The sequence below is a fragment of the Aegilops tauschii genome, chromosome 5 (genome assembly GCF_002575655.3).
Source record: "Aegilops tauschii subsp. strangulata cultivar AL8/78 chromosome 5, Aet v6.0, whole genome shotgun sequence".
Taxonomy (NCBI): Eukaryota; Viridiplantae; Streptophyta; class Magnoliopsida; order Poales; family Poaceae; genus Aegilops; species Aegilops tauschii.
In genome coordinates, this window is record NC_053039.3 from 440,606,265 (window position 1) to 440,621,118 (window position 14,854).

The 14,854-nt window shown below is 45.1% G+C and overlaps 3 protein-coding genes across 3 annotated transcripts; all 3 read right to left on the reverse strand.

Annotated features, from left to right (window-relative positions):
- Positions 1-1,804: 1,804 nt before the first annotated feature.
- LOC109736331 (SKP1-like protein 1A) lies at positions 1,805-4,943 on the reverse strand. The gene is made up of 2 exons (XM_020295554.4): positions 4,507-4,943; positions 1,805-2,237 (listed from the first exon to the last, which is right to left on the reverse strand). The coding sequence occupies exons 1-2, from the start codon at positions 4,840-4,842 to the stop codon at positions 2,064-2,066; spliced, it is 510 nt and encodes a 169-aa protein (XP_020151143.1). The 5' UTR covers positions 4,843-4,943; the 3' UTR covers positions 1,805-2,063.
- Positions 4,944-5,251: 308 nt separating this feature from the next.
- LOC109736345 (uncharacterized) lies at positions 5,252-6,694 on the reverse strand. Its single transcript, XM_020295568.3, has one exon. It carries the CDS (start codon positions 6,636-6,638, stop codon positions 5,595-5,597), a length of 1,044 nt encoding a protein of 347 aa, XP_020151157.2. The 5' UTR covers positions 6,639-6,694; the 3' UTR covers positions 5,252-5,594.
- An 896-nt stretch (positions 6,695-7,590) lies between these two features.
- On the reverse strand, positions 7,591-10,524 carry LOC109736332 (acyl carrier protein 2, chloroplastic). Its single transcript, XM_045229103.2, has 4 exons — positions 10,371-10,524; positions 9,058-9,156; positions 8,388-8,510; positions 7,591-7,955 (listed from the first exon to the last, which is right to left on the reverse strand). Exons 1-4 carry the CDS (start codon positions 10,416-10,418, stop codon positions 7,836-7,838), a joined length of 390 nt encoding a protein of 129 aa, XP_045085038.2. The 5' UTR covers positions 10,419-10,524; the 3' UTR covers positions 7,591-7,835.
- Between the last annotated feature and the right edge of the window lie 4,330 nt (positions 10,525-14,854).

Consider the following 14,854-nt stretch of genomic DNA (forward strand, 5'->3'; position numbering starts at 1 on the left):
CGGCGGCGGTGGCGTTGGCGGAGCCATACCCTACACCCTAGGACCGGTATCTGATACCATGAAAACTGAATAAAACTGTTGCTTGTTGATAATTTGGTGCGACATACAAGAGTATATAAGAGGGTACAAACCGACTTGGGGTAGGGGTACAAAACTGACTTGGACTAGAAGTCGTATACCATAATGACTACTCTAACAAAGGCGTCGGACGGTGGCTCGAGGTTGCTCCATGGTGTGCGGCCATGGACATCTTCCGCATCGACGACCTCTGCTGCCAGTAGCACTGCGATTGCAGCCTAACGACCGTCGTATATACAAATTTGAATCCTTACGGCTTTTTTTAGGCAACCTGAATCCTTCTGTAAACCACGTCTTGTCCATTTGTTCGCGCGTCAAAATAGTTGGGTGGGCTTTTGTGTCGGCCAAATGGGCCTTTGGCCTGATGGGAAGGATGTGGAAAGGTTGATATTTGTTAGGCAAAATTTTAATTGATTCTAGAAAAAGGTGAAATTTTAATTATCCCTAAAAATGGGTAAAAATTTATGTCCATGTGAAGCCGTGTGGTGCTATGGTTATTTTCTCTATTTGTTTGTTTCTATATATGGTCAAGGTGCCTAGGTTTAATTGGGAAATGAGAAAGTTGCAATTAGTTGATTTTTCTTCATCGCAATGCATGGGCATTCAACTAGGTATCTCTTTATGTAGAAAAATGCACATACGTGAGTGTTCTCCCATGACGACGCACTAACCTTTTTTTTTCCGTTACAACACACTTGCTAGTTATTACACTTATTAGGTATAGATAAGTATTTTTATGGGATCTAGATACCCTTATGAACTGAAGCAGACAAAAGTTACTGTCTTCTGCTTCCATTAACTTGTGGACTGATCAAACCTGCCTGCTACAAGAAGGCCATTGTGTTTTTCTTCTTTTAGCCTTTGTGGTTAACAGGCTAAAATCCAGAGAGGCAACAAGAGAAGACAAAATCAAGCCCCGAAGGTAGTATCGCTTTCTTAAAAAATCTAAGGTTTGATTAGAGTTGGAACGCACCCTACAAGTGTAACAAAGGCCAAAAATGGCACAAAGCTCACGGTTGCACGGGCAGCCGGTCTACAACTCTACCATAAAAGGGACGCGGCTAATCTGCACCCGGGCTCATATGCTCCCGGGTAAACAGTAAAATCAAAACTAAATTAAAAAAAATTCAAAAAATTCCAATTTTTTTTTGAGAGAAACATTGACAAAAGTTCTAAATGCCTGCAAAAATTCGTCATGAAATCACATTCCTAGAAGGCGTGGCAAAAAAAACAAAAACAGTACTCTGAAAAAGCTACTTTCAAACGCATTTTGAAGCACTGAATTTGTTTTTTTTGCCACGCCTTACAGGAATGTGATTTCATGATGAATTTTTGCAGGCACTTAGAACTTTTGTCAATGTTTCTCTCAAAAAAAATTTGAAATTTTTTGAATTTTTTTCAATTTTACTGTTCATGCGGAGCATATGAGCTCAGGCTCAAAAGATGACTTTCGCCATAAAAGTGACTAAACAAATCAGCCACCACCGAAAACAGAGATGTATACAGAAGAAACAAGAGACTGCACAAGATACCAACACTGGAATGCAACGAAGAACCAACATGGCGAACCAACATGGCAAAACCACCCCGAAACACCATGGAGTTCACCAACCTAGCAAGAAACCACAATGTCAAAGCAGGAGTAGTTCACAAACCAAAGCAAATGCAAGATGGCAAAACGGATCTCAGAACATCACAGGCAGAACAACACAACTATTCCGTAGAATTTAGTGCAGAATAACCAGCATACCATCTCATTTCCTCATAACCAGGTCCAAGAGTGCAGCAAAATACCACCACAACCAAAAAGCGAAGCAGAGTCAGCCAAATGGTGAGGACCCTCCAGGTCGACCGGAACCAGAACCTACTTACATCTTCCCTACTAGCGTTGTCTCAGAACCACAAAACGGTTAACGGCTGCTCCCAGGCATTCGACGAAGCCACGCTTCCTTCCATGCTGGTTATTCGTGTCACGGACCCGACCTTCACTCAAAGGCCCACTGGTTCTCCTTCCGCACTTCCTCCTCCTCCTCCGGGGTGAAGTCGTTGGTGATGTTGAAGGTCTTGCGGATCTCCTCCGGTGTCTTGCCCTTGATCATGTCGGCGACGGTCTGGCAGGTCAGGTCCAGGAGCCCCTTGATGTCCAGGTAGTTGGCAGCCTGTTCAGGCAAATAAAAGCAATCAAGGTCAGGCATCACATTAAAAAGATATATAAAAACGGGAGCGCCATCTACAGTACATAAGTTCATCAACTACAGGAGATGTAGCTTCAATTCATATTTAGACAATACAGTAGCAATATATCATATTTAAGCAAGACAGAGCTTCAGTTAATATCATGGTGAGCAAAGCAAACGTTGATAAGAAAGACGGTGGCAATATAGCATGGTGAGGGAGCAAAACCTCGTATTTAAACTAGACAGTGTCAAGTACTACCAAGGTTAAGTTGTCCATGATGGTAGCAGGACAAACACAACTGCCATATACTCCGTGCTTACACACAGATAGACACCAATACATGGAAGAAATATAATTAAGCAAGGTGGACAACACAAAACCACTATTTACAACAGCCTACCAACTAGGAGCAACAAAGGTCAGGCACATACTTAACAGATAAAGAACAGGAGCATCATATACAGCAGATTATTGCAACAGGCACATAATGAAAGAACTTGCAGTTCATATTTAAGCAAGATAGTTGCAATAAATCATGTAAGCAAACCTTATGCTTATGATTTTGCAAGTCTTAATAAATTCATGCTTAAGAAAGAAAGTAGCAATACTCTGTCCCCAAATAAATTCATGCTGAAGAAAGATAGTACTCTAGCAATACTCTGCCCCCAAATAGATGGCATAATAAATTCTTGCTTAAGATATCTAACTTCATGCTTAAGATTTTGCAAGTCTTCAACAAAAATATGAAGATAAATAATAATATCAAACCAATATCAATATATCCACCATTAGATATATTTTAATCTATTTATTCAATACAAAATTTGTTGATATTTTCTTCTATATATTTGGTCAAACTTAGAAAGAAATGACTTTTTGACTATATATTTGGGGACAGAGGGATTATGTCTTAAGGTTGTGCTACTAGAGGCAAGAACACAACTGACATAGTATATTACAAATTTACACATTTTGATACAAATACGGTGCGCACGAATTAAAATTCAGCAAAGTGCATAACCCAGAACAACTATTTACAACAAACCTACCAACTATTGAGCAGTAAAGGAAGACATATTATGCTCCCTCCTCCTGAATTGGTTAGACAACTAATTTGGTACAGAGGTAATATTATATACATTAGTGTACATAAAACGATGTGATACACATACTACAAAGCTAAACAACAATTAATCAACCACAGTAGCACTCTAACGTGTCCATGTACAAGACTTGCAAAGGTACTAATCCCCAAGAAAGAACACCACAAAGCAACAAATAAACATCACATGCTATACAGCCTGATGGAGGTCAGATACTGAATACTAGTTTAACACACAGAATCTAGTAGCATTCTTGTCAGATCATGCAACAAGCTTTGAATAGTACTGCCACTGACGCCCGACAAGGCCACCACAAAGCTACAACTAGGACCATACTAATATCTTATTACTGGCCTGCAGACCACCACAAAGCATTGGGTCCTACCAACCTACCTAACAGTGCAATGCAAGTCAGGTGACTATGATTCCTAGTACAACATTTAACAATGCAATGTAGATAATCATTTTTTCTCACAGCCCTGTTTCCAAGTAATAAACAAAATAACTGAGTAATCCAAATGAGGAAACAGAAAACAGCTGGCTGCAACAATATAGCAAGCTTTCACTTACACAAAAATTCATAGCAGGCATCATTTATTATCTGAAACAGATCATGCAAAAGATACATAATACCAGAATTGCAGTGTTACATCTAAACAGCAGGCAACTAAATGCCATTTATCAGGGACTAAATCATGCAACAAAACTGAACACAGAAAAATTACCATCATCACTGAAAGTAGAACAACCGACCAACTAAATCTACAAACATCAGACACTTCAGTAATAATCATCAAATCGCTCATCGCGTAACAGTTGTTCCATCCAATAGATTGCATAAATATGACAAAATAACCTAAATGGAAAACCTAAAAATATACAGTACGGCAATAATCCCCCTTTTTTCTTGGAAAAAACTACACACTTTAGATCTCCAATATAACGGACGAACAGAACCCGAATCGCCTCCCATTTCGTAACCCAACAACGACGCAAAACCCTAAACCCTAGAACCACGAATTGGTGTCCACAATCGAACCACGAATCTAAACAGCAATCGCATCTAAACAGCCGGAACGCAAGCCCTCGACGAGTAAACACAAGGAGGATCGCCAGAAGGCGAGAGGGGATCGGAAGTGTCGCTCACCAGGATGAGGTCGAAGAGAGTCGCCTGCTCGACCTTGACGAATTCGGTGTCGAAGGCCTTGAGCTTCTCCTCGTCGGGCTTGACGGCGGTGGCGGTGCCGGTGGAGTCGGCGGCGGCGGCGTCGTCCGCCTTGGGGGCGTGCTGCGTGCAGTACTCGATGACCTTGGAGAGGATCTTGGCGGTGACGTTGGGGAGCGGGATGATGTTGTCGGCGCAGCCGTCCTCCACCATGTGTTTGATGGTCTGCGACGCCATCGCCACCGCCACCTCCACCTCGAAGTCCTCGCCGTCGGAGCTCTTGAGCGTGAGCTTCTTCGCCGCCGCCGATGCCGCCATTGGTCCGATCGCCGGGGAGGTGGGGAGCGAGGGTTTTGGGGGTGGTGCGCGGCGGGAAACCCTAGGAGCGGAGGCGAGTGGGGGTTGTGGTGGGGTGGACTGGAAGGGAGGGGAAGGGGGGCGCCTTTTATTTCCGGCGTCGCAGAGAGGAAGGCTCTAGAACCGGGGCCGTTGGGGTTCCCGGGCCCGAAAATCTGGGGCTTGGAGATGTGGCGGGCTTTCTGGGCTGTGGCCCGTTTGATGTCTCTTTTCGTTAGAATAAAAAACCCGCTGAGTATTTCTCGGAAGGGAAAAAACAAGTAATCACTTGGATTTCAGAGGATACTGCAGAGAAACTTTCCAACTTTTTGTGTGACTTTTGATTCTTCAAATGGATTTCAAATACTCATACGATGCCTCCAAGAATATGTTTCAGCGCACATGAGAAGTATTTTATTGCAATGTGCACACGCATTCTTGTCGTGCCATGTCATGACTTGTACAGTACTATTATCCAAGAATAATTTACTACTCCGGCCAGAAGAAATGTCTACAGATTCTCATGCGTATTTCTTCAGAACACCAAGCAAGCATAGCATGCTTGAAGATTCATCCAACCAGTTGGTGTCAAAGTGCCAGTGGTAGCTACAGCTCACTTGCTCGGATCACAGAGCAAGAAGAAGAACAATCAAGAAAGCGAAAGAAACTAACTGCGATTTGAACAAAACAGGGTCCGCGAGCGCATGAGCTGCGAGGTGCATGCAGGCTCGGGGTCAAAAGCACGGCGCGGTGCCGCTGATGGCTCGCGCCGCCGCGTCGCCGGCTTCCCCGCGGCGAGACGAGAAGGAGTCGACCCTGAGGCGGTGCCGGAACGCCGAAATGAACTCCTCCGCGCGCCTGTCCACCTCCGCCGCGTCGCCGGCGGCTCCTTCTTCTTCTTCTTCTTCTCCGCCCGTCGGCGCCATCACGATGCCGCGGTCAACCACCAGCGCCATGCAGCGGTCGGCCGCGACGTAGGGTGGCGCGGGCGCAAGAGCCGCCGGTTCGGCTCCGTCCCCGCGCCTCTTGCTGCTCCGCCTCTTCTTCAGCTTCTTCGCCGCGCCGTCGCCCGCCGGCGCCACCTCCGCAGCGACGGCGCCCGTCGCCGCCGCCGCGGCCGCTCGCTTGGCCGGCTGCACGGACACCACGACGATGCAGGCGACGAGGACGTTGAGGAGCAGGAAGAGGACGGGCGACGGCGCCGCGGCGAGCACCTGCGCGGGCAGGGGCCACCACCAGCGGTCCACGAGCACGGCCGGCGCCAGGCTCTTGACCCCGGACACGAACAGCGCGGCCGCGGCCGCCGCCAGCGCCGCCTCCACCAGCTCCTCCTCCCTCCGCGGCGCCTTCCTCTCCACCTCCGCCATCAACCCTGCCGCCTCTCTCTCTCTCTCTCTCTGCTCCCCGGTGGTTTGCGCTCTGGGCACGCACGGCACGACGCTTTCTTGCGCTAGCTGCCTCTGCTCGGCCGGCTTTTGCTCGCCTTTGCGCCGGGGTGGCGGAGCTATATGTATAGAGCCGAGCGGGCAGCCAGGGCAGGCGCCAAAAGGGCAGGGCTCGTGAGAGCAATCGATGGCCGCAGGGGTGCCTGTCGCGCCGGCAGCAGGGCAAAGCACGCAGCCCGTGCGAGCCGCTGTCGGGGGAGTAAATTCCCTCCGAGGCTCCGACCATGGCAGCGGCAGAGCATTACATTTCCCCCACCCGCAGGCGGCAGGCGGCAGGCTGCAGGGCCACTCAACTCGACGTAGTGCAGTGCAGTGCAGCAAATTCTCTGTCATGTGTAAGTAAGAAAACTTTTCTCGTCAGTGACAGTCCGGCATGGCAACAGAGACATGGCCAGCAGGCGTGTTTATCCACTGATGATGACTAGCTCGCTAATCACATCTGCAAAGACGAAATAATAGTACCACTCGTGGCTAATCGAGCATCCGGGCGGCATCTTTTAGTTTTTGTTTTGTGTCACCGAGAGGAGAGGCTAGGGGCGCACGCCGGAGGCTCGTGCGTCGTCGTCGTTTGTCCCGTCCGCGTGGCGGACACGATGATGACCCTTTTCTTCATCGGGTCGGGGAGCCAGAAAGAGGAGCATATACGTACTACCTAGAACGAACGATGCCGCCCAAACCAGCAAAATATAAAACTACCACTCAGATGATTGTACTGCTACCACTAGGCTGTAACCACTAACCAGGCTGCTTGTGATTAGTAGTATGTGGATAATACGGCTGGGTAGACCAAAGATTCCCCATAATGAGTCGATGACTCTAGTCATTGCTAGTTTAACCACGAGATTAGGATCGAATGCGCGTCCACCGTACATTCATACGGTAACCAAATGCACTGAACATCATAACACAGAAAATAAAAATTTCTTAGCCTCTTGGTTCCAGTGTAACCGAGGTGAAAACCTTTCTAAAAGCAAATACTCCCTAGGTCCCAAAGTAAGTGGCTTAGTTTTAGTACAACTTTATACGGAGTACTAACAAAGTAAGAGTGCGTTTTAAAATACTCCATCTGTCCCAAAATATGTGACTTAACTTTGTACTACCTTTATTTTGGGACGGACGGAGTACAAAACAGCAGAAAAGTTTGTGCAGGCATCAGATATAATAGTACTTGCAGCGGTCAAAATGTTGAAATTCTCACATCGCAAAGCATAAACTGAAAATTACCAAAAGAACCCAAGAAAAGAAAATTATAAACGATCGTTTGCTCTAGAACACAAGGTGTAGATTTGAACCAAAAAAGATAGGAGTGGTTAATTCCAGCACATCATGTTCAGACCCTGAAATCAGTCTTCAACGAGGAAAAATTCCTTCAACAACCGCTTAATAAATAATGTCGTAATATCGCAAGACGGGCAAAAACACTGATACAGATGTCACCGACTCTCCACAGTAAAATCTAGCACGTCAAATGGGATCCATCTCCAGCAGCAACGATTGCAGTGGGTAGCACATTATTGCCAGGAAATATGTTTAGTTTGCAACAAGGCTGTCGATGAGGTTGGCGGCGTCCTCCACCGTTGCGATGGTCTGCGCGCTCGACTCCTCCACGCTGATCCCAAAAGCCTCCTCGAGGCCCATGACAATCTCAACCTACACAATAGAGCCACACAAAGTTTCACTAGTTAGGACCTGTGCAATCTCAAACTGAAAACTATGCTTTAGAGTGCTTATTTTCATGCACAAAGGAGTGTTGACAAAAGTTAGCATAAACTGCAGTAACAAAGTACTGCTGCCAAAAACTGCTCCCAAAGATCAAAATGAAGAAAGTAGAACAACATGGTTCCCGCACACACACTGGAACTTTTGCTAAAAGAGAACAAACCTACACATTCCCAGGCTTGGGTTTCGTAGTCACAAAATACTTAAAAAACAGAAACTATTTGTTGTTGTAGCACTGCGCCGTATAACAAACAGAAACTACTGCCAAATGTCCTTAACATGATCGTATCCACTGGGTGGAGCCAGCTAGGTCTGTTGCTAGGATGAACATGTGATACACATTACAGTATCCAGCTGACTTACCGTGTCCAAAGAATCGGCACCAAGATCAGCAAACGTAGAGGAGCCAGAAACTACAGTGTCATCAGCAAGCGCAAGCTGGCTCTTCACAATATCACAAACCTTTTCTACTGTCTCCTTTTTGGCCTGTTAAATTACAACACCAATATGAAGCAGTTAGAATCATAGCAACAAAGCCCTATAATGGATAGTAGGCTTTCAGAAACATTGCATGGTAAATTTACCTGCCTATTAAATCAGAATTACAGTGTTAAATTATGGTTGAATCAATGTGGTACAAGTAGACTAGGAGGCGCTTACTTAGGTCAAATTATAGGCCAAGCATGCAAAATGCACGATACCAAAAAGAAACTAAGATTGCTGGAACTATCTCCAAATTACTTTTGTAAGAGAGCAAGAGACAAAATGGAAGCACTGTTGTGATGAAACATGACAGGGTTTTCTATATGATGCAGTACTAGTTTGTTGACTTATGATAAAACTGGAATAAAATAGATTTAGATGAATAGCCTCAGATAGCATGCATGATTAATTATTCCAAACAAAGGATGTTGCCTTCATATATGAAACTACTGGCATATCAAATAGGTAGGGAAACAAATTTGAAGTGCATTAACTAATGCATCAATTAGCGATTGATACGATTGCAATACCAGAAAAGGATGATACTTACAGCACAGCGAACAGAAAATCTCTGGGGAACTGGCTGAAGACGGAAGGATACATTGTCTTTCCTTGGAGCAGAGAAGGAGACCGAGTTGGCATTGATTGTCTGTAAATCACCAAACATGATTTCGTAAGTAAGGCAAAAATAAGTGAACTAGGGAATAGCAAACCAGATTTACAGTGGAAAAACAATGCCACATTGCATAAAATTATCAACTAGGTTGGTTGACTATCATTCTATCAAATATAGTGTTCAGGCATAAATAAATTACAAAATTATCAATGCTGCTTCACCGAAATTGAAAAGCAGAAACTAGAGAACAAAATAGTAACCAATACAGGTACGTATATCCCTAAGTAATGCTATGTTAAAAAACTGTCAAACAGGACCTGTTCGGCTATTCAATTGTTTTCCATTTGGTTTCAACAAAGTGCTGTGAAGCATGTATGTGTCTCAACATAACTCCTAAGAAATGTTCACAACCTGAATTAACTACACTTTTTCTCATTGAACACAGCATCAGTTTAATCAACAGCCCCATGCTTTACTATAGAATGTTTCTTCTGTCTGCATAGCTTAAAGGCGGAATCATGTAATCGAGGAATCCTCGGAGCTACACATCATGCATACAAGTTGAGTGTGAAGCAACCTATGAGATTATGTATCAATCACCTAAACCTGGGAATGTTTCATGTAAAGTGAGACGCCTTTAGTGGGCAATCCTTAATGCATGCCACCATGAAGCAATGCAAACAAGAGTCCACTAGATAAGGTGGCGTGCCATTACAGATTTATGAATGAATGAAGACTTTGCATGCACCATACAGCACTAGTTCTATATTTATCTAACTTTTCTAAGCAAGATCTGTAAGCACGATCATGGCATCACATCACATAAAGAAAAGAAGGTTACAGGCACAACAAAATCCAGTGAACAATCCGCACAGAATTCCCAAACATCCGATCCAACGAGTACGCACATGTGGTCACATGCGGTTATATGTATCATGATGGATGCGGTAGCACCGCCCAGATCGACTGGCTTAGGACAGGGAGCGCGAAACTCAGCCCTACGGTACGGTGCCAGATCCAATCGAGCCAAAAAAAATTCCACGGACGTTTCGACCGGCTAGAAGCTACCGAATCGGCGGCACCTAGGGTCTCCAGCCACGGCACGCAGGCCAGAGCGGACCCGCACCTAATCTGACGAACACTGGCGTCTCCAGATTCTGAAACCCCGGTGTCGCTTAAACCCTACCGGGCGCAGATCGGACGGCGTGAGGGAGGGAGGAGGGGAGCGGGTGGACGTGGCGCGGTACCTTGACGGGCCTGGCGAAGGAGACGGCGGAAGCGGCGGCGGAGGCCATGAGGGAGACGGGACAGGGGGGAGAGGCCGGCGCGGTGGGGGTGGGTGGGTGGTGGAGGCGGCGGTCGGGGCGGCAACACAGACAGCAGCAGCAGGAGGGTTGGATGCGCGTCGAAGGAAGTTAGCGGGGCCGTCTTATAGCGCGGGCCGGGCTTTGCACGTGGGCGCGGCATCGGGCGTATCGACCGACGCGGCTGGCTGGCTGGCGGAGGTCACGAGGCCCGGCCCATGACGATCTCGACGCCTCCGCCCCCCCAGCGCCCCGGCCCCACCTGCCAGCGCGACGGGCCCGGCTGGCCTATTGATCAACGGTGCTGCGTCGTTTGTTTTAGGAAGGAGAAAACGGTGGCGTGCTAGACTGGCTCGTGGCGGCGCCCGCTGTTTTTGGCTGGACGTGTCCGTGCTGGCACGGCAACGTTTGACGGCCAGGCTGCTGGTGTTCCCGTGTGGTTGAGCCGATTGATCGCTCTTGTTTTCGTACGGGTGAGTGAGGTAGGTGCAGGTTGGAGAGCGAAGAACTTAACCTACCAGTACCAGGCTACCACGGAAGATGGCACGACCAGCTCTCAATAACTAAGGATACGAGTCTTTTTTTTTTTCCTTTTTGTGGGTACATACGAGTCAGGGGTAGGGTACAAAACGGATGGGATAGCGGGTATAAATTCAATGTTGATTTTAGCCAGAAGATGAGCAAAATGTTCATACGCGCTAAATGATTAGTTTCATTTCATGGGATAAAGCGGGATGCCACTTAGTCAGGAGGTGCCAGCACTGGTTGAACCAGAGAGCTCCACTTCGGCGCCTGTTGCGCCACACTATGAATGGTTCTGGGCCTCGTTCGTTCGCCTTTTCTCTTGCTCTTAGGTAGGCCATTTGCATTTTGCTCAAAAAAAAATTAAGGTAGGCCGTTCACACACCCAAAAAAAGGTAGGTCGTTCGCACTAGTTTGTTTTCTGGCTTGATTTTTCTGCTCCCTTTTTCTTGGAGTTAACGGATTTGAGAAACAGAGAAATCAAAACAATATTATGGGTTTAAAAATGGTTTGTGAATTTGAAAACTGTTATGTGGATCTGAAGAAAATAAATCAATGATTTATAAAATGACGAATTTGAAAAAAAAACTCACAGATTTGAAAAAATATCATGAATCTGAAAAGGTTCACAAATTTTAAAAAGTGCATGAAAAGTTCGTGAATTTCACAAAAGTTTGAATTTTTAAAAAGTTCATGACATTTGAAAAAGTTCATGAAAAAATTAAAAAATTCATATATTCTGAAAATAAATCATCATTTTTGTAAAACGTGAATTTAAAAAAAAATCACATATTCGGTAACATTCATGAGCTTCAAAACATTTCATGGATTGAAAAAAAATTCACAAGGTTGAAAAAAGTTCATGATTTCTAAAAAAACATGGATTTGAAAAAAAAATCTTGACCTTGTGGGAGGTTCATGAATTTAAACAAAGTTTATGATTTTTTTAAATGTGAATTAAGAAAAGGAAAAACAATGAAAAAAGAAACAATGAACAAAAAAGAAGAAGAAATGGTCAAATGGAAGAAGAAAACGGATAGGGGACCACAACAAGAATAAAAGATGTAAGTGGGCACAATAAGTAAGCTTTCCCATTTGATTTGTCGCCGCCGGGAGTAAACCTAAAGCGTTGGGGTTTGAATCTCTCATATACACTCATATTTTATGAAGGATAAAAAAGAAAACAAAGAAGATGGGTTGGGCCCGGGACGGAGAGGGTTATGCGCCAAGTTGCAAATAACAGTGTAACGGGTGCCTTAGATAGGAGTTGGGGTTGAACCGTGGAGAGTAAATTGTACCGGCGATATATCAACTTGTCGTGTCGGCCCCTTTAGTCTATTAGAGCATCTACAGCCCCAAAACCCCTTATACGTTAGGGGGAATGGCCCGGTCACTAACCGGTTAAAAGAAATCGACCCAAACGGGCTCCTCATGCCGGTCCCATATGCCCGGAATGACCGGCACCCCTCATATCTAGCCCATATTTGGAGCGAAAATGGGGAGGCCTAGACGCGTCTGCCACGTCGGACTGACTGCAGAGACCCACACGAAAACCCTCATAAATCCGTTTGTCTGACGGACGTCTCCTTCGATTTTCGATGAGGGCATGGTGTTGCGTCACGCTATTCTAGCACAACGCACGAGGGCCCAAGTCCAGCTATTTAAGCCGGACGGCGACTCCTAACCCCGATTGCATATCATTTCCCTCCCCTCAGCGCCACCACTCATTGATGACTCACAAGTATAGGGGATCAACTGTAGCTCTTTTTGATAAGTAAGACTGTCGAACCCAACGAGGAGCAGAAGGAAATGACAAGTGGTTTTCAGCAAGGTAATGTCTGCAAGTGCTGAAATTGTAAGTAGCGGAGTAGTTTGATAGCAAGATAATTTTGTAACGAGCAAGTAACGATAGTAGTAACAAAAGTGCAGCAAGGTAGCCCAATCCTTTTGAGGCAAAGGACAGGCCAAAACGGTCTCTTATGATAAGCAAAGCGTTCTTGAGGGTACACGAGAATTTCATCTAGTCACTTTCATCATGTTGGTTCGATTTGTGTTCGCTACTTTGATAATTTGATATGTGGGTATGATTAACCCTCCCGCAAGCATCCACAACTACGAGAAAAGTATTAAGAATAAATTCTAACCATAGCATTAAACTTTTGGATCCAATCGGTCCCTTACAGAATAACGCATAAACTGGGGTTTAAGCTTCTGTCACTCTCGCAACCCATCATCTAATTGCTACTCCATAATGCATTCCCTTAGGCCCAAATATGGTGAAGTGTCATGTAGTCGACGTTCACATGACACCACTAAGGGAATCACAACATACATACTATCAAAATATCGAACACATATCAAGTTCACATGATTACTTGCAACATGATTTCTCCCGTGACCTCAAGAACAAAAGTAACTACTCACAAATGATAATCATGCTCAAGATCAGAGGAGTATTTAATGGCATATTGGATCTGAACATATAATCTTCTACCAAATAAACCATATAGTAATCAACTACAAGATGTAATCAACACTACTAGTCACCCACAAGCACCAATCTATAGTTCCGGTAACAAGATTGAACACAAGAGATGAACTAGGGTTTGAGATGAGATGGTGCTGTTGAAGATGTTGATGGAGATTGCCCTCCCAAGATGGGAGAGTTGTTGGTGATGATGATGACGATGATTTCCCCCTCCGGGAGGGAAGTTCCCCCAGCGGAATCGCTCCACCGGAGGGCAAAAGTGCTCCTGCCCAAGTTCTGCCTCGAGACGGCGGCGCTCCGTCCCGAAAGTCTTCTCCTTATTTTTTCTAGGTCAAAACGACCTATATACCAGAAGATGGGCACCGGAGGTGGGCCTGGGTGAGCATAACCCAGCAGGGCGCGCCTAGGCTCCCTGGCGCGCTCAGATGGGTTGTGCCCACCTGGTGGGCCCTCTCTGGTAGTTATTTGCTCCAATAATTCTCAAATATTCCATAAAAATTCCTCGTGAAGTTTCAGCTCATTTGGAGTTGTGCAGAATAGGTAGCCTGACGTAGCTTTTCCAGGTCCAGATTTCCAGCTGCCGAAATTCTCCCTCTTTGTGTATACCTTGCATATTATGAGAGAGAAGGCATTATAATTACTCCAAAAAGCATTATTATGGATAAAAACATCATAAATAATAGTAAGAAAACATGATGCAAAATGGACGTATCAGCTCCCCCAAGCTTAGACCCCGTTTGTCCTCAAGCGAAAACCGAAATCGAAAAACATGTCCACATGCTTTGAGAGAGAGGTGTTGATAAAAACAAAATACGGACATAGAAGCATCATGTTCATTATTATAACAGCAACAAACTTAAGCATAAGACTCTTATCATAAAGCTCTTTATCATAGACTTCTCATGAATAAGTAACAATTCATCACGCAATCGAAGTATAAAGCAAAAACTCTATTAAAAACCAACAAACTATGTTCTCAGTCAACTTTGCAACTACAATTCATCATCTTTTCAGGAAGGGTCATGTATCGGAGCCTTTAGGCAAGTCCACATACTCAACCATCATATAGTCTTCTATGATTGCTAACACTCACCGCGTACACATGAGCAAAACGTTTCAACCGGACACATAGAAAGATAGGGGCTTATAGTTTTGCTTCCCAACGTATTCACCTCAAGGGTGATGTCAACAATAATAACTCATGCTATCTATATTCAATTGGACATATGTGCCTAGATCTTTCCTCACCACATGATGCTTGCCAAAGGAGAAAAATAAAAAGGAATAGAAGGAAAACTTTGACTCTTTGCATAAAAGTAAATACATAAAAGTAAAAGATAGGCCCTTCGCAGAGGGCAGCAGAGGTTTCCATGCGCTTATTTGTTTGTATGCTCAATCCCTTAGTGCAAAAGAACGT

Excerpts from the sequence above, each read along its gene's own strand:
- LOC109736331 (XM_020295554.4), bottom strand. The coding sequence starts at position 4,842 with ATGGCGGCATCGGCGGCGGCGAAGAAGCTCACGCTCAAGAGCTCCGAC. Across the intron at positions 2,238-4,506 it reads CTCTCTTCGACCTCATCCTG|GCTGCCAACTACCTGGACAT; the intron begins GTGAGCGACACT and ends TTGCCTGAACAG.
- LOC109736345 (XM_020295568.3), bottom strand. The coding sequence starts at position 6,638 with ATGACAGAGAATTTGCTGCACTGCACTGCACTACGTCGAGTTGAGTGG.
- LOC109736332 (XM_045229103.2), bottom strand. The coding sequence starts at position 10,418 with ATGGCCTCCGCCGCCGCTTCCGCCGTCTCCTTCGCCAGGCCCGTCAAG. Across the intron at positions 9,157-10,370 it reads CCTTCGCCAGGCCCGTCAAG|ACAATCAATGCCAACTCGGT; the intron begins GTACCGCGCCAC and ends GGTGATTTACAG. Across the intron at positions 7,956-8,387 it reads GTGCCGATTCTTTGGACACG|GTTGAGATTGTCATGGGCCT; the intron begins GTAAGTCAGCTG and ends TCTATTGTGTAG.